Consider the following 17,219-nt stretch of genomic DNA (forward strand, 5'->3'; position numbering starts at 1 on the left):
GAGCCGTGGGACGGGTGTTGTGGGCACCGCCTGGGCCTTCCGGGCGTCAGGGGACCCTGGGGACCCAGGGAGCGGCCGGCGGCTGAGCCGGCCTGTGCTGCTACCCGGAGCGGGAGGAGAGCTGGGGCGGGGAGTGAGGGTTGGGAGGCTGGAGATGGAGGCTGGGCCGGGAAAGAGCTGCCTTGGAGAGACACTTCGGAAGCTAAATTGAGAGCGGAGCCTGGCGGCTGCTTCTGTCATCCCAGTTGGCCACAGGGGAGGCTGAGATGGGAGGATCGTTTGAGGCCAGGAGTTCGGGATCATCATGGGCGACATTGTGAGTTTCCTAAAAAAACCAGAGAAGGGGAGGGGCGCGGTGGCTCTCGCCTGTCATCCTGGCACTCGGGGAGGCCGAGGCGGGCGGATTGCTCAAGGTCAGGAGTTCGAAACCAGCCTGAGCAAGAGCGAGACCCCATCTCTACTATAAATAGAAAGAAATTAATTGGCCAACTAAAAATATATAGAAAAAATTAGCCGGGCATGGTGGCGCATGACTGTAGTCCCAGCTACTCGGGAGGCTGAGGCAGGAGGATCGCTTGAGCCCAGGAGTCTGAGGTTGCTGTGAGCGAGGCTGACGCCACGGCACTCACTCTAGCCTGGGCGACAGAGTGAGACTCTGTCTCAAAAAAAAAAAAAAAAGAGAAGGGAAACAGAGGCGGGGGATGGGTTGGGGCAGGGAGAGTGGGGGGCCAGGAAGGAACCCCACTGGAACCCCAAGGATGAGGCTCCAGTGTCCCCCCCAGTCTCTGCTCCCCGCTCCCCTGAGGCCCCGCGCGGGGGTCTGGCAGCGTCTGCCCCGCTCTGCCGCCTGTCCTGCCCCGTGTCCGCCCTGCGTCCTCCTGCAAGGCGGGCTGGGACGTCGCCTCTTGTGCAGCCCCAACCCCCTCAACTCGGCTGCGCCCCTCGCCCCTCGGCCCCCCCACCTGCGGCTGCCCCCCTCGCCCCTCGCCACCCCGAGACCCTCTCCCCCTGAGGCTGCCCCCCTCGTCCGTAGCCCCCCCAGGCTGCTCCCCTGCCCCTCGCCCCCCCACCCCCGGAGGCTGCCCCCCTCGCTTCTCGCCCCCGTTCCCTGTCTCCCTCCCCCCAGGGCTGCCCCCCTCGCCCCTCGCCCCCCCCTGCCCCCTCGCCCTCCCGGGGTCTGCCCCCCTCGCTTCTCGCCCCCCCCCCGCTGTCCCCCTCCTCCCTTCCCCCGGGGCTGCCTCCCCCCCCCCCCCGGCTGCCCCCCCCCGCCCCCCCAGCCCCGGGGCTGCCCCGGCCGCTGCAGAAACCGCCCGCTCCGGGCGCCCTGGCCCCAGGGGAGCGGGGAGGCCGCAGGTGCGGCGGGCGGGGCCGGGGGGCGCGGGGCGGGGCGAGGGGGCTGGGCCGCGCAAGCCCCTCTCCAGCCGCCCGCTCCCCGCGACCCCAGGACCGGGCGGCGGCGGCGGCGGCATGGGCGGGCGGCCCTCCTGCGCCCTGAGCGAGCGGCAGCAGCAGAGGCTGAGCGGTGAGCGCGGGGCGGGCTGGAGCGCGGCGGGTCGCCACGCCGCAGGGACCCGCTTCTATGAGCTCGTCCCCGCGTTCGCACGGGGCGCACCTGTGCTAGACAGCGGGGCCTTAGGCCGGGCGCGGCGGCTCCCGCCTGTCATCCCACACTCTGGGGGGCCGAGGCGGGAGGATCGCTCGAGGTCAGGAGTTCAAAACCAGCCTGAGCAAGAGCGAGACCCCGTCTCTACTATAAAAATAGAAAGAAATTAATTGGCCAACTGATATATATATAAAAAATTAGCCGGGCATGGTGGCGCATGCCTGTAGTCCCAGCTACTCGGGAGGCTGAGGCAGGAGGATTGCTGGAGCCCAGGAGTTTCAGGTTGCTGTGAGCGAGGCTGACGCCATGGCACTCACTCTAGCCTGGGCAACAGAGCGAGACCCTGTCTCAAAAACAAAAAAGAGAAAAAGGGTCCTTATTTAACTGCAGTTCAGGTGTGAGCGGTGTGTTTGTTATTTGATGAATCTAACCGTATTCGGGGCAGGGTTCAGAGCTGGGGAGCATGGGGCCAGGTGGGGGTGTCCTGGGGCCAGGTGGGGGTGTCCCGGGCCCAGCCAGGCCCCACAAACGGTCCTCATGGGCAGGGAGACACCAGCAGGCCCCTTGGCATGGACCCTGGGGACCAAGGTCCAGTTCCCAATTTGAGATGAGAGAGGCCAGATTCAGTGCCACTTGAGTCCCTCTGTCCTCCTCACAGGCAGGTTGAGCACGGTACTGTGTGCTGGGTGCCGGGAACGCCGTGGGGTTGGTGCCAGCCCCGCCCTGGCAGGCTCACAACCTAGACCGGGAAAGCAGATGAAGTCATTGTCACCCCAACGGCAGTTGGATTGGGAGTGACGGGGAGAGCAGGGTGGGGTGTGAGATCCTGAGCTCCTTCCACCTTGTGGCTCAGCCACCTGTGCCTTCTGTGCCCAAGCTCACCTCGTGGCACAGAATGGCTGCCGGATTTCCAGCCATCCGGTCTGCATTCCAAGCAGCAGGAAGGAGGAGTGTTTTATACACAGCCAAGTGCGCTCATCTTAGGGGAACAGGTTGAAGAACACTTCCGTCAGCGGGAAAGTTCCTTTGTGCTGGAGGGGTGAGGGGGGGACGCTTTGTAAAAGTTTTTGAAGATCTCCCCAGGTAAAGGTCACGAGGGACCTCCCAGGGCGGTGGGACGGTTTGCTACCTGGATGGCGGTGGCGGCTGGGTGGCCGTGTCATCGCATCCAAGCTCGGGGACCGCCCGCCTTGCGCGCCCTGAGGCGTCAGCCCCGCGCAGAGCCCGGGTCGCCCAGCTGCCCCTCCGCGCGCGGGAGCGGGCGCGGCGCGAAGGGCTAAGGGCGAATGAGGTCGGGGCGTGGGGACAGGAGCCCGCGGTGGCTTCCGCGTGCGCCCGGGAAGACGGGACGCGAAACCCCGCCGTTCATCTTTCATGGGGCGCCCGCTGCGCCCTTGTCCGCAGGCCGGGTGGACGCCCTGCTGGGGGACTTCCTGCCCCGCTACCGCGCGCAGCTGGCGGCCTCCGTGCTGCGGCAGGTGGCCGGAGAGCTCGGCGCCCCGGAGCGCGCCGCGGGCCAGCTGCTCCGCAGCAAGGTGGGTGCCTGGGGGGCGGGGCTGAGCGTGCGGGCGGGGGGGGGGGTGTCAGGGGTGGCGGCGTTTGGAGGGGACCCCGCCCCCCGCCCCCGCCGGCTCTGACCACGGCCCGCGGGTTGGGGCCACTTCAAATATTAATTCTCAGCCGGGCGCGGTGGCTTGCGCTTGTCACCTCGGCACTCTGGGAGGCAGAGGCGGGAGGATCGCTCGAGGTCAGGAGTTGGAGACCAGCCTGAGCAAGAGCGAGACCCCGTCTCTACTATAAATAGAAAGAAATTAATTGGCCAACTAAAAATATATATAGAAAAAATGAGCCGGGCGTGGTGGCGCATGCCTGTAGTCCCAGCTACCCGGGAGGCTGAGGCAGGAGGATCGCTTGAGGCCAGGAGTCTGAGGTTGCTGTGAGCGAGGCTGACGCCAGGGCACTCGCTCTAGCCCGGGGCAACAGAGCGAGACTCTGTCTCAAAAAAAAAAAAAGAAAAGAAATGGGGACCCACAAGGGCATGCGCCCTGCGGGCTGGGGGAGGCTGGAACGAGCGGGTCCGCGCGCGCCCGCGGGGCCCACGCCCGTGCGGGACGGTGACCCGCGCCCGGCCCTCCGCTTGCAGAAGCTGCCCCGAGTCCGCGAGCACCGAGGGCCCCTGAGCCAGCTGCGCGGCCGCCCGCCCCGGTGGCAGCCGGTCTTCTGCGTCCTGCGCGGGGACGGGCGCCTGGAGTGGTTCGGTCGCCAGGAGGTGGGGGGTGGCCCGCAGCCTCGGCCACGCTACGCCCCGCCCCCACGCCCGCCCTGCCCCGCCCCCACGCCCCGCCCCCGCACCCCTCCCCGTGGCTTTGGGGTCCGGCTCGCAGCACAGCGCCCCGCGCCTCGCACTCGCGGGGCGGAATCCAGAGCCCTTGTGTGCGTGGCCCGGCGCGGCGGCTTGTCCCTGCTGTGCTGGGCAGGGCTTGGAGGAGACCAGGGGCGGATCCTCAGGCAACGCCCGGGACGCTCTGCACATCCTGGAGGAGTGGGGGGGGCTGGGCGCTGTGGCCCCGGGGAGGGAGGGGAGAGAGGAAGGCAGGGGGAGACAGAGGGGTGATGGCGGGAGGGGGCGAAGAAAGGGCAGGGGGAGGCCACGGCTGTCATCCCAGCACTCTGGGAGGCGGGAGGATTGCTCCAGGTCAGGAGTTCGAAACCAGCCTGAGCAAGAGCGAGACCCCGTCTCTACTAAAAATAGAAAGAAATTAATTGGCCAACTAATATATATAGAAAATATTAGCCGGGCATGGTGGCGCATGCCTGTAGTCCCAGCTACTCGGGAGGCTGAGGCAGGAGGATTGCTTGAGCCCAGGAGTTGGAGGTTGCTGTGAGCGAGGCTGACGCCACGGCACTCACTCTAGCCCGGGCGACACAACAGAGCAAGACTCTGTCTCAAAAAAAAAGAAAAGAAAAGAAAACAAGAAAGGGCGGGAGGGGAAGGAGGGCCTGTGAATCCAGATTCCTCCCTGGACCCCAGGGCGGCACAGGAAGCCCGCAGTGTAGACCTGTGCGGGTCGGTGTTCCGGTGTCTTCCGCAGGACTTCGAGCGAGGGGCTCGTCCGCTGGGCTCCGCGGTCCTGACGGGCTACAGGCTGCTGACCTCCCAGCCAGACTACCTCCGCCTCCTGGACGCCCTCGGCCCCGGCTGCCCCGGTGAGACCCGCGTCCCTGAGAGCAGGTTCGCCCCGGTGGCGTTCGGGGCCGGCCACCGGGTGCCAGTAGCGCCCCCCACCCAGGGGTGACAGCCACACGTGCTGGGACAGCACCCCTGCGCCGGAGAGAAAAGCCCACTGTCACCCCGGCGAGAGGGACGGTTGGGGCGAGAGGCCAGAAAGCAAAATGGCAGAGTGAAAAAATCATAAAACCCGGTGTCAGCGGCATGCGGGGAGATGGGCACCGACAGGAGCGGGCGTGACTCAGACCTGGCCTCAGGGTGCAGGGTCCCTGCAGAGCTCGTCCTCTCTCCCTCCCCCTCCTCCCCTCCCACCCTTCCTCCTTCTCTCTCCCCCTTCTCTCTCCCCCTTCTCTCTCTCACCATAATGCATAATGTGGAGCAAAACTTCCCGGCGGGCGGGAGCCTGGCAAGTGCGTAGCCCGGGGCCTGCACCATCTCACCAGCCTGCCCAGCCATGCTGAGGCCTGTCACTAATTGCTCCGTGTCACGGGCGAGGACATGTCACCCCGTTGAGACAAAGGGCTGGGCCAGAACTGGCCGTCTCCTTCACCATGGGACTCTCCTGCCCCCAGATGGTGCAGAAACATATTGTTTTTTTTTTTTTTTTGAGACAGAGTCTCGCTCTGTTGCCCAGGCTACAGTGAGTGCCGTGGCGTCAGCCTCGCTGACAGCAACCTCAACCTCCTGGGCTCAAGCGATCCTCCTGCCTCAGCCTCCCGAGTAGCTGGGACCACAGGCATGCGCCACCACGCCCGGCTCATTTTTTCTATACATTTTTAGTTGGCCAATGAATTTTCTTCCTGTTTTTAGTAGAGACGGGGTCTCGCTCTTGCTCAGGCTGGTCTCGAACTCCTGACCTCGAGCGATCCTCCCGCCTCAGCCTCCCAGAGTGAGGCTGGTGACAGGCGTGAGCCACCACGCCCAGTCCTAAGCCTTCTTTATTAGGCAGGAACACCAGGGCCCGGAGGGCTGAAAACGGGGCCCCAGTCATAGAACTAGAAAGCAGTTGGGTCACGTTGGAACCCAGGCCTGGCCTGCCGAGTCCAGAGCCCCAGCCCAACCTGCACACGCCGTCCGCCCGTGGTCCATCCGCCGTGGTGGCTGCTCAGAAGCGCTGTGCTGGGCAGGCCGCTGAGGCTGGGACACGGTGCCGGGATGGGTTGGTGATGTCTGCCCGGGGCACACAGGGAGGAAGGTAGCCCTGCCCCCGCCAGGACCGCGCAGGCCTGTTGCAGGCGGCCTGGGCACGTTTCGCGGGCATCCTCTTGCAGAGCGGATGAACGTGCGCGGCCTCCCCGTCTGCTTTCAGAGGGCCGCGCTGGGGAAGATCCCGACGCCCTCCTGGAAGTGCCCGTGCGCTGTCCCCTGTTCCTGGAGCACCCCTTCCGGAGGCACCTCTGCTTCTCGGCCCCCACCAGGGAGGCACAGCGTGCCTGGAGGCTGGCCCTGCAGGGCGGCATCCGGCTTCGGGGCACAGGTGGGTGCCAGGAGGTGTTAGGCAGTGGCGGAGCCCCGCTTGGCTGTGGGAGCACTCCAGGCCTCAGTTTCCTCATCCACAAAATGGGCTGTTGGGGCAGGCAGGCAGTTATGAGTGACCAGGGCTGTCACAGGGGGGCCCTGCAGGAGTTCATGGGGGGCGGTTGGGGGGGTCCGAATGGGCTTCCCAGAGGAGGGGGGCTGGGTTCTGAAAAAGGTGAGGGGCCCGCCAGGTGAAGAAGGGGAACGGGACTGACACATACAGTTGGGCAGGTTGTTGGCTGCACAAATATACCCAACAGGAGGGGCGGCTCGGGGCTGCAGTAGGGCCTGAGCGGCTGGTCCCTGGGCTGTGGTCGCCAGCAGAGGGTTCCTGGCCCTAAGTCCCTAAGTCACACACAGGTGGCTCATGGGCCGCCGGTGCTCCCGGGGCAGCGCGCGCCCAGCGGAGCGCACCGCTTTTGCGCAGCTCCGGGGGTGGGCGGGACTCGGGTGTCGGGGCCTGGGGAGGCCGGGGGCTTCCTCGCTGCGCCGGCGGCGGGGCTGGGGGCGCTGAGCAGCCGCGCCCCTCAGTCCTGCAGCGAAGCCAGGCCCCCGCCGCCCGGGCCTTCCTGGACGCCGTCCGCCTCCACCGGCAGCAGCAAGGCCACTTCGGCGACGACGACGTGACCCTGGGCTCGGACGCCGAGGTGAGTGCCGCGCCAGGCTGCCCCGGGTGGGACCCCGGCGGCCGGCGCGGAGCCAATGCCCGGTCCCCGCAGGTGCTGGCCGCGGTGCTGATGCGGGAGCTGCTGCCGGCGCTGCGGGCCCGGACCCCGCCCAGCCTGCCGGGCGCCGGCCGCGCGCGCGCCTGGGCCTGGACCGAGGTACCCGGCGTGCGGGCGGGGCCGGGGCGGACGGGGCCGCGGCGGTCGCCTAACCCTCGCGGTCTCCGCGTCTCCTCCCTGTCCGCGCCCCGCGCTCCCGCCCCGCGGCCCGGCCGGTCCGCGCAGCTGCTGGGCGCCGTCCACGCGGCCGTGCTGGCCAGGGTCTCCGCGCGGCTGCGCGCCTTCCAGCCCGAGAAGGACGAGCTGCTCGCGGCGCTGGAGAGGACGATCCGCGCGGACCTCGACCACACGCTGCAGCTGCGAGCTCGCGCGGCGGGGCGGCTGCGGGGTGAGCAGGGGGCGGGGCCGGGAGCCGGGGGCGGGGCCTGGAGCCGGGGGCGGGGAGTGCCCGGGACGAGTGGGCGTGTCTAAATGGCACGTGGGCGTGTCTAAACGAAACGTGGGCGTGTCTAAATGAGACGTGGGCTTGTCTAAACGAGACGTGGGCGTGTCTAAATGGAACGCTGGCATGTCTAAATGGCACGTGGGCGTGTCTGAATGGAGCGTGGGCGTGTCTAAATGGAGCGTGGGCGTGTCTAAACGGAACGTGGGCGTGTCTAAATGGAGCATGGGCGTGTCTAAATTGAACGTGGGCGTGTCGGAATGGAGCGTGGGCGTGTCTAAATGGAGCGTGGGCGTGTCTATATGGAGCGTGGGCGTGTCTAAATGGAACGCTGGCATGTCTAAATGGCACGTGGGGGTGTTTAAATGGAGCGTGGGCGTGTCTAAATGGAGCATGGGCGTGTCTAAATTGAACGTGGGCGTGTCTGAATGGAGCGTGGGCGTGTCTAAATTGAACGTGGGCGTGTCTAAATGGAGCGTGGGCGTGTCTAAATTGAACGTGGGCGTGTCTGAATGGGATGTGGGCGTGTCTAAATGGAACGTGGGCGTGTCTAAATGGAACGTGGGCGTGTCCTGGGGAGGGACAAGCCTGGACAGGGACAGCCCAGGCCAAGGGCTTTAGGGAATGGGAGGAAACCGGGTGAGAGTGGGGGATGGGACTGGAGTCGGTCCCAGAGGACCTTGGGGGGGCTGTGCTGGGGAAAAGACGGGGGCCTGAGGGCGTGGCTGGGGCGGGGTCTAAATGGGGAGTGGGCGGGGCCTGGAGGCGGAGGCTCGCGGGGCGAGGCCAGGTGGGCCAGAAGCCCGGGAAGAAGGCTGGCGGGGAGGGCGGGGGTGACGCTGGGCCAGGAGAGGGGTGGGGGAAAGGCAGACACACCGGCAGCGGCGTGCCAAGGTGGCCTCATCTCGGCTCAGCGACAGAGAGGTGGGTTCGAATCCCGGCTCTGCCTCCCTCCCCGGCCTGCGCCCTGGGGCAGATTGGAGCCTCTTAGACCCCCAGTTTGCTCCCCAAATAAAACGGGATAGAAGAGGGTGCTCAGAGCCGGGGCTTCCCGCCCACTTCGCCCTGCCGAGCTCGGGGTCCCCGGACGGAAAGAGAAGCACGCGCCCCGCCCCCACCGGCAAGCCCCCAGGCCCGTGCCTCCCGTCGCCAGCGGGTGTCCAGGGCCTGCTCGAGTCGTGCCTGCGCCGGGAGGTGGACGCGCAGCTGCCCCGAGTCACGCGGACGCTGCTGCGCACGGTGGAGGCCGCGACCGCGGCGGTGCGGGCCCTCCTGGCCCGGGGCGTGGAGCGCCTGTGTGGCCGCCTGCGCCAGGACCCGTCGGGCGCGCGGCTGCGGCGGGAGGTGAGCTGCGGCGGGCGGGCGGGGCGCGTCGCGTGGACCTCGCCACCCCCCTGTGCGAAAGCCCTCCCTGCGTCTGTTCCCGGCTGCTTTTTACGTGTTGTGGACCACGGCGAGCTCCCCATCGTGGCCACACTGCGGGCCTTAGGGCGCCGTTAGAACGTGGTGGAGCGGGGAAGGGAGTCAGATGACAAGAGTGGCCCTTCGGCGCGGGCTGGGGTCATTTTTCCCCCAAGGTCCTTTCCTGCCCTTCCCTGCTGGGCCACAGCTCGTCCTGTCCCTTGAGCCAGAGCAGCCTGCGCAGCGCAGGTGGCTGCACCTGCTACGTGTCAGGCAACCTTCCACTCGTTTTTATTTTAAGACAGAGTCTCACTCTGTCGCCCGGCTAGAGTGCCGCGGCGTCAGCCTCGCTCCCAGCAACCTCACACTCCTGGGCTCAAGCGATCCTCCTGCCTCAGCCTCCCGAGTAGCTGGGACTACAGGCATGCGCCACCGTGCACGGCTAATTTTATCTATATATTTTTAGTTGGCCAATTAATTTCTGTCTATTTTTATAGTAGAGACGGGGTCTCGCTCTCGCTCAGGCTGGTCTTGAACCCCTGACCTCAAGCGATCCGCCCGCCTCGGCCTCCCAGGGAGCTAGGATGACAGGCGTGAGCCATCGCGCCCGGCCTCAACTCATTGTTAAGCCTCTATTTCGTAGTCACCTTCTCCAGGAACTGTCCCCGGTCCCCCTCAGTGCCCGCAGTGGCCTGCGCTCCCCTTATCACAGTGTGGTTTGCGTCCCGCTGTGAGGGGCTGTCTATAATCCGTCTCCTCCGGTTTGGAAGGACAGACTGGTTAGAGCTGCAGCGCCCGGGCCCCTATGTCTGACAGGGACTGAGTGTGCCCGTCTCCCCTCAGCTGTGCCAGCACTGCTTGTTGTTATTTTCTTTTTCTTTTTTTCCATTTTATAGCCCTCACTCCATACTTCACTGTTACTTTACCATGAGTCAGTTTCGTTGGTGACAACCAAGGCGGGACGTGTCTCTCTTTGTGTTTTTCCCACGGCCACGGGCGGTGGGGTCCTCGCCCGCCCCTCCACCGCCCGCCGGCCGCCGGGGCGCAGGTTCACGCGTTCGGGGAGATGCCGTGGGACCCGGAGCTCATGCAGGCGTGCTACCGAGAGGCCGAGCGGGCCAAGGGGCCGCTGGGGCAGCTGGTGGCGCCGTTTGGCTTCCTGGGGACGCAGAGCCTGGTGTTTGGGGCCCAGGACCTCGCACAGCAGGTGAGGGAGGCCAGGAGGCCAGGAGGAGGCCAGGCGGCCTCCAGCGAGCAGCTGCCAAGCGTGTCCTGGGGAGACCCGGATGACCGGGGCAGACCCCTGCCGGGCTCCCAGTCTCGAGTGGGCATGAGCCCATGACCGGGCAGCAGGCCGTGTGGTGGACAGGGCCGTGGGGGCCTTCCAAGCCGAGACAGCAGGGGGGGAATGGGGGCCGGGCACGGCCGGGCGGAGGGATCGGCGCTGGGAGAACTTGCCTGCGTTTGGCGGAGATGAAGCAATTTCGAGAGATGGCACCTCGAGGGCAGGCGAGGAGGGTGGGCAGGTCGGGTAGGGCCTCCAGCGCAGGGCTAAGGGGCCGACCCCCGTCCTGAGGGCGCTGGGGAGCCACAGCAGGAGTGTGAGCAGGGGAGGGGCAGGATTGCATCCAAGGCTTAGGAAGCAGGGGCTGTGGGGCTGTCGGGCGGGAATGGAGGAGGCAGGGAAGAGCCCTGCAGCCCGATGGGGGGCCTGTCATTGGGGAGAAGCAAAGAGTGTCTTGAAGGCCAAGGAGGTGGGACCTGCAGATGGACATGGTGAGTGAGGGCGGTGGGGAGTGAGGTGACCCAGAGCCGCCCGGCACAGTTGCTCAGTGTGTGCACTGCACAAGAGCCCTCAGCAGAGCGGGCTGAACCCGGCTGCCTCTCTGTTCCTACCTTGGGCGCCCTGGCACCGCTTTCCCCGGGGGCTTTCTGCCAGTTTGGGCATAGGCCCCCCCCTCCAGGCGGGACGGCCCCCACCCAGGTCCTGAGATGAGGATGAGGAGGAGGTCGCTGGGAGGTCGCTGACCGGGTATTGAGAAGACGCGGGCCAGGCCGGCCCAGGAGGCAGGCGCGCGCGCGTGCGCTCACGGCCGCGCCTCCTGTGCCGCCGCAGCTCCTGGCGGACGCGGTGGCCACCTTCCTGCAGCTGGCCGACCAGGCTCTGACCACGGGCCTGGCCTGCGACCAGGCTGCCCGGCAGCTGGAGAAAGTCGGGGGGCGCGTGCTGAAGGTGCGGTGCGCGGGGACGGGGGGCGGGGAGGGCCCAGGTGCCCAGAGGGTCGCTCGCTCGACAGGCCACCGCGTGTGTCGTGCAGAAGTTCGAGTCGGACAGCGGCTCGGGGCGGAGGGCGTTCGTGCGGGGCTGGGCGCTGAGCGTCTTCCTGCCCTTCGTGCTGCGCCGGCTGGAGGCGAGCCGCGGACAGGTGAGCTGGGGGCGGGGCGGGGGCGGGAGACGGGGGCGTGGCGGGGGACGGGGCGTGGCGTGGCAGGGCTGGGGGGGGACTAGGGCCAGGGCGTGGTGGGCGTGGTGGGGGCGTGGCGAGGGCGGGGGCGTGGCGTGGCGGGGGCGTGGTGTGCCGAGGCCGGGGGCGGGGACACAGGCAGGCTGTGACCCCGCGCCCGCGTCTCTCGTGAAGTGGACAGAGCGCTCTGCCGTCCGTAGAGACTTTTCCTTCCCTGAGCCCCGGGGGGGCCGGGTGGGGGGCCCTCTGCTCCCCTCCACAGCGCTGTCTACCCTGCATCTGCCCAGGGAGAGTCGGCCTGGGCGGAGCCCACCTGTCACCTGTCACCTGTCAGGGGCGTCAGGGAAGGGAGGAGGCAGATGGGCAGGGTGGGCGCCGGCCGTTGGCGGGGAAGGGTCTCCCTGAGAAGCAGGGGACAGGAGCGCGAGGCCCGTCCCTCCAGGAAGGGCGGTCCAGGCAGCGGACGCGGCACGTGCAAAGGCCCTGAGGCTGGCCCGTGCCCGGCTGTCGGGGAACAGTGGGGAGGCGGGAGTGGCTGCAGCTCAGGGCGTGAGGGGTGAGAAGGGGTGAGGGCGAGGTCAGGGGGGCCGGGGTCACCGGGTGGGGACTGGTGCAGGGACTAACAGGGTCCTCTGGGAGAGTGACCGTGGGAGTTCCCGGGTGGGACGCCTTCTCTGGTCCCTGTGAGATGTCATTTATGTTGTCCATTAACCCCCTTCATCCTTACAAGACACCCAGGGAATACGGGCCACTGAGTCCATTTTAAAGATAAGGAAACTGAGGCCCAAGGTCCCCAGCTTATGGGCTCCAGGGCTGGGGCCCAGACCCAGGTCATGGCCTCCAGCGGCCTTCTCCTCCGGCCTGGCCCCTGACCCGCTGTGCTTGCAGGAGCTGCCCGAGATCGAGGGTGACGTTCTGGCTGTGGGCGGCCAGGCCCTGACCACCCAGGGCATCTACGAGGACGTCATCCGGGAGGTCTTGCTGGCGAGGATCGACCGAGGTGAGCCCCGCCCGCCCGCCATCGCCCACGGAGCCTGGCGTCCCGTGGCTGTGTGTAACGAGCCCCACTGCTCACCTCCTGTGAACACTTGCCCTTTGACCCTTGCCCTTTGGGTCAGGACTGGCCCGGAGCTCAGAGGGGCAGGGGTGGAAGTTCCCTGCAGGAGGGGCCACTGGAGCGGGGCCGTGATGCAAGTGTAGGAGTTCTCAGGATGGAAAGGAGAGTTCAAAAACTAAGGATAGGCCGGGCGCGGTGGCTCACGCCTGTAATCCGAGCACTCTGGGAGGCCGAGGCGGGCGGATCGCTCGAGGTCAGGAGTTCGAGACCAGCCTGAGCAAGAGCGAGTCCCCATCTCCACTAAAAATAGAAAGAAATTAATTGGCCAACTAATATATACAGAAAAAACTAGCCAGGCATGGTGGCGCATGCCTGTAGTCCCAGCTACTTGGGAGGCTGAGGCAGGAGGATCGCTTGAGCCCAGGAGTCTGAGGTTGCTGTGAGTGAGGCTGACGCCACGGCACTCACTCTAGCCTGGGCAACAAAGCGAGACTCTGTCTCAAAAAACAAAACAAAACCAAACAAACAAAAACAGAAAAACCCCCTAAAGATAGACATTTTCATTTATTCACTCAACAACCACTCCCGGTTGTTCTCTGGGCTGGCGCCGAGGCTCCCAAGAGTCCCCAGACTTGGGGCAGGCCTCTCAGGCGCTCCTGGGCTGGGAAGTGGCTCCAGAGCCACCCTCCTGCCTCCCGGCTGTGGGCTCGCTCAGGAGCCCGTGCCCAGGACCGCCAAGACGAGTGCACTCCTGGTGGGGGCGGCGAACGGCACGCAGTGGCGATTCCAGGCGCACCAGCCTCTGTGCCACCGGTGCTCGGGGACATGGGGGCGGGGAGGAGGCTGGAGGCCGCTGGAGCAGGCGCGCAGGGCTCTGCATGACAGCGGAGGGGTTCAGACTTTCTTGTGCAGGCAGCGGGGAGCCATGGAGGGTGTGTGAGCAGAGGGCGACAGAGGCCGGACTGGAAACTCCGGGGAAGGATGGGGCCACGGTCCTGGGGGCAAAGGGCAGTCTCGAGCAGAGGGACAGAGCTCAGGAGCGAGGTGGAGGCGGGCGCCGGCAGGGTTGGGGTTGTGGACTTGGGCTTCCCCGAAGGCCACGAGCCGGGGGAGAGCGCGGGGAGTGCAGACAGGCGTTTGAGGACTCAAAGGGGAAGAAAGGACAGAGGAAGTGCAGTCAGAGAGGCGGGGGAACCCAGAGATGGCCGGGTCCTGCAAGTGGGGGAACAGGGACGCGGTGTGACTTTGGCCACACACAAGAAAGACTAAGCTCCCTGAGAACGGCAGAAGTTTTAAGTTGAAAAAAAAAAAAAAAAAAAAGCTATTCTCTGAGTGCAAAATTGAATCCAGAAACAGGCGACCTCCATGAGTTTCTGGTCCCGGAGGTTTCTACCTGTCTTTGAGGGGTTCCGTCAGGAATCGATTTGTGATGTCTGCCCAGGGCAGCGTGTGGGGAGGCAGGGCCTGCGGTGCCCGGGCTCCATGCAGAGTGCCGGGATCGGCTAGCAATGTCTGCCGTGGGCACAGGCGTGGGGAAAGGCTCCGCGGGAGCCACTTGTCCAGGATCCCGGGAGCCAGAGACATTCGTGGCCTTTCCGGGAAAGTGTGTGGAAGCCCTTTACTGCCTGGACTTCTCCAGGTGTGTCCGGGAGCTTATCTCTTGTTTCAGAACTGACGAGGGCCCTTGGTGCCAGTGACGCGTCCTGTTCTCCTGCTGGCGGCCCAGAGGCCGAATGGGAAGAGGAGGAGGAGGAGGTGAGGACCCCACGGGCTCCTGGGCCGCGCCAGGGACTTCCTGGGGGCTGGGAGGCCGGGGGCCCGTGGAGGCGTTTGGGATTGTCACGAGCAAGGGTTTGGGCCGGGCGCGGAGGCTCACGCCTGTCATCCCAGCACTCTGGGAGGCCGAGGCAGGAGGATAGCTCAAGGTCAGGGGTTCGAAACCAGCCTGAGCAAGACCGAGACCCCCGTCTCTATTATAAATAGAAAGAAATTAATTGACCAACTAAAATATATGGAAAAAATATATTTTGGTATATATATATATATATATATGTATATATATATATATATCTCAAAAAAAAAATGAGCCGGGCATGGTGGTGCATGCCTGTAGTCCCGGCTACTCCTTGGGAGGCTGAGGCAGGAGGATCGCTTGAGCCCAGGGGTTTGAGGTTGCTGTGAGCGAGGCTGACGCCACGGCACTCACTCTAGCCTGGGCAACAGAGCGAGACTCTGTCTCAAAAAAAAAAAACCTGAGCGAGGGTTGGTGGACGGAGCTCCATGTACTCTCTCTCCTGCCCGGCCAGGGTGGCCAAGACCGTGGTGAACAAGAGCACGGGAGCCACAGAGTGTGTCTGGGCCACAGACCGACCCTCTGAACCCAGGCTCGGGCACGCATGTGGGCGCCGCTCACGGGGGCTGACGTTGCGATGAATTTCCGTCCCACCTCCAAGGCCGGGACTCAGCGGGCCTCCCAGCCGCTGCGATTTCCTGTCCCCAACCTGGAAAGGGGGGATTCTCGGCGACGAGGGCCTCAGGTTTACCGGCAGCAAGGGCTCTGCAAGATGGGCATCGTTGGCGGGACTCATTTGTTACGCAGCAGTAGCTGGCTGCTGCGCCGCCTGCCGCCCCGGGGCTGCGTCGCGGAGTCAGTCCCTGCAGACCGGGAGAAGCCGATCAGTAGTCACGCTAACTGGGGTAAATGGTTACACGGGCTCAGAGAGACTTGTGGGTGTCGGAATACTTAGGGATTTGCAATCGGGCACGGGCCTCCGAATCTGTTTCACCAGAACCTAACAGGCGGGTGTTTGGTTTCCGGCCTTTGGTGCTGACAGCTGAGGCCACAGGAAATAACCTGTGCACACCTGCCATGGAGGGCGGGTCTGCGTGGGTCCGTCCCGGCATGGGTTAAGATACGCGAGTCCTCTTTTATTTTTTGAGACAGAGTCTCGCTCTGTTGCCCAGGCTAGAGTGAGTGCCGTGGCGTCAGCCTCGCTCACAGCAACCTCAGACTCCTGGGCTCAAGTGAGCCTCCTGCCTCAGCCTCCCGAGTAGCTGGGACTACAGGCATGCGCCACCACGCCCGGCTCATTTTTTCTATATATATTAGTTGGCCAATTAATTTCTTTGTATTTATAGTAGAGACGGGGTCTCGCTCTTGCTCAGGCTGGTTTTGAACTCCTAACCTCCAGCGATCCTCCCGCCTCGGCCTCCCAGAGTGCTGGGATTGCAGGCGTGAGCCACCGCGCCCGGCCCGAGTCCTCTTTTAACAGCGGTCTCTAGAGGACGCCCCACTTCTCACCTGGAGCCCCTCATGTGCGTCCCTGAAGTTTAGGGGTTATTTTTAGCTCCTTCTCTGAGAGCCTTCGGCCCTGCCCCGGCCGCCCCTCCCATCTCCTGGCTGCTTATGCGTGCCCGCCAAGTTTTGGTTCCTGAGCTCCCAGTTCCTGAGCACCGATTATGTGCCGGGCGCTTCTCCTGTCTGATTGTTGGCGTCCTTATGTTTCCATTTCACAGATGAGGAAACTGAGCCTCAGAGAGAGAGAGGGGCCTTGCCCCACGCAGCCGGGCCCCGGTGCCCAGGTCCAGCCACCCTGCGCACTGCCTCCGTCAGGAACATTCCGGAGCTGAGGCTCCGTCCACGTCCGCCCTCAGCTCTACTGGATGGATGTCTACAAGTAGAATTCCTGGGCCAAAGCGCACACACTGTTCTAGGCCTTTGCGACTCCTGTGTTTCCAAAAAATAATAAAAATAAAAAAAAATACCTGTATCTTTTTATACTCCCACCAGCGGCTTTTGCAAATTTTCTCCACATCCTTTCCAAACACTAGGACTTTTTAATAAAAAAAAAGAGAAAAAACCCACCTCTGTCAATGAGATAAACACACAGAAAAATCTCATTGTTTTATTTTAGATTTCTTGGATGACTCACTTGAAGCTAAAATATGTTCACTGGCCATTATATGTTTGTGGGTTTTGGGGTTTTTTAGTGAATTGCCTGCTCATAGCTTTTCCTTGCCTTTCAGAGGGTGTTTATTACTTTATTTTTTTTTTTTTTTTGAGACAGAGTCTCGCTCTGTTGCCCAGGCTAGAGTGAGTGCCGTGGCGTCAGCCTCGCTCACAGCAGCCTCAAACTCCTGGGCTCAAGCAATCCTCCTGCCTCAGCCTCCCGAGTAGCTGGGACTACAGGCATGCGCCACCATGCCCGGCTAATTTATATATATATATATATTAGTTGGCCAATTAATTTCTTTCTATTTATAGTAGAGACGGGGCCTCGCTCTTGCTCAGGCTGGTCTCGAACTCCTGACCTCGAGCGATCCTCCCGCCTAGGCCTCCCAGAGTGTGGGATGACAGGCGTGAGCCGCCGCGCCCCGTCTATTACTTTCTTATTGATGTCTAATAACTGTTTGTATATGAAGGTTATTAAAGCTTTGCGATACAGGTCACAGATTGTTTTTTTTTTTCCCCTCTCAGCTTGCTATAAGCCTTTTGGGTTTGTTTCCTAGCTCCAAATCTTAACTTAGTCTCGAGTTTCCCAGCTGGGACAGAAGCTTTTGTGGCTTCCTGCTGCTTGCCAGAAAAGACATCTGCGCACTCGAGGTGGTGGCTTCTTTCCAGCTGCTTCCGGACTGGGCTCCGCAGGGATTTCCCGGGTCACGTTCTCCGCTCGGCTTTCAGAGGGAGGGACCTGCCAGCTCCATGCAGATGCGTTCCTCCTCTTCTGTCCTGGACTCTCCAACCTCTCCCAAGAGAAGGAGATATTCCAGACCTTTCCA

At 64.1% G+C, this 17,219-nt stretch overlaps 1 protein-coding gene across 1 annotated transcript; it reads left to right on the forward strand.

The window, feature by feature from the left end:
* The first annotated feature begins 1,400 nt into the window (after positions 1 to 1,400).
* On the forward strand, positions 1,401 to 16,294 carry NIBAN3 (niban apoptosis regulator 3). The gene is given in 15 exon segments (XM_076001519.1): positions 1,401 to 1,522; positions 3,008 to 3,069; positions 3,747 to 3,872; positions 4,696 to 4,810; positions 6,142 to 6,309; positions 6,882 to 6,997; positions 7,070 to 7,174; positions 7,301 to 7,463; positions 8,671 to 8,861; positions 9,967 to 10,125; positions 11,035 to 11,151; positions 11,237 to 11,344; positions 12,272 to 12,383; positions 15,957 to 15,991; positions 15,993 to 16,294. Coding segments are annotated over 15 exon segments (1,710 nt in total). The 5' UTR covers positions 1,401 to 1,467; the 3' UTR covers positions 16,071 to 16,294.
* Positions 16,295 to 17,219: the final 925 nt, after the last annotated feature.

The sequence above is a fragment of the Microcebus murinus genome, chromosome 4 (assembly GCF_040939455.1).
Source record: "Microcebus murinus isolate Inina chromosome 4, M.murinus_Inina_mat1.0, whole genome shotgun sequence".
NCBI lineage: Eukaryota > Metazoa > Chordata > Mammalia > Primates > Cheirogaleidae > Microcebus > Microcebus murinus.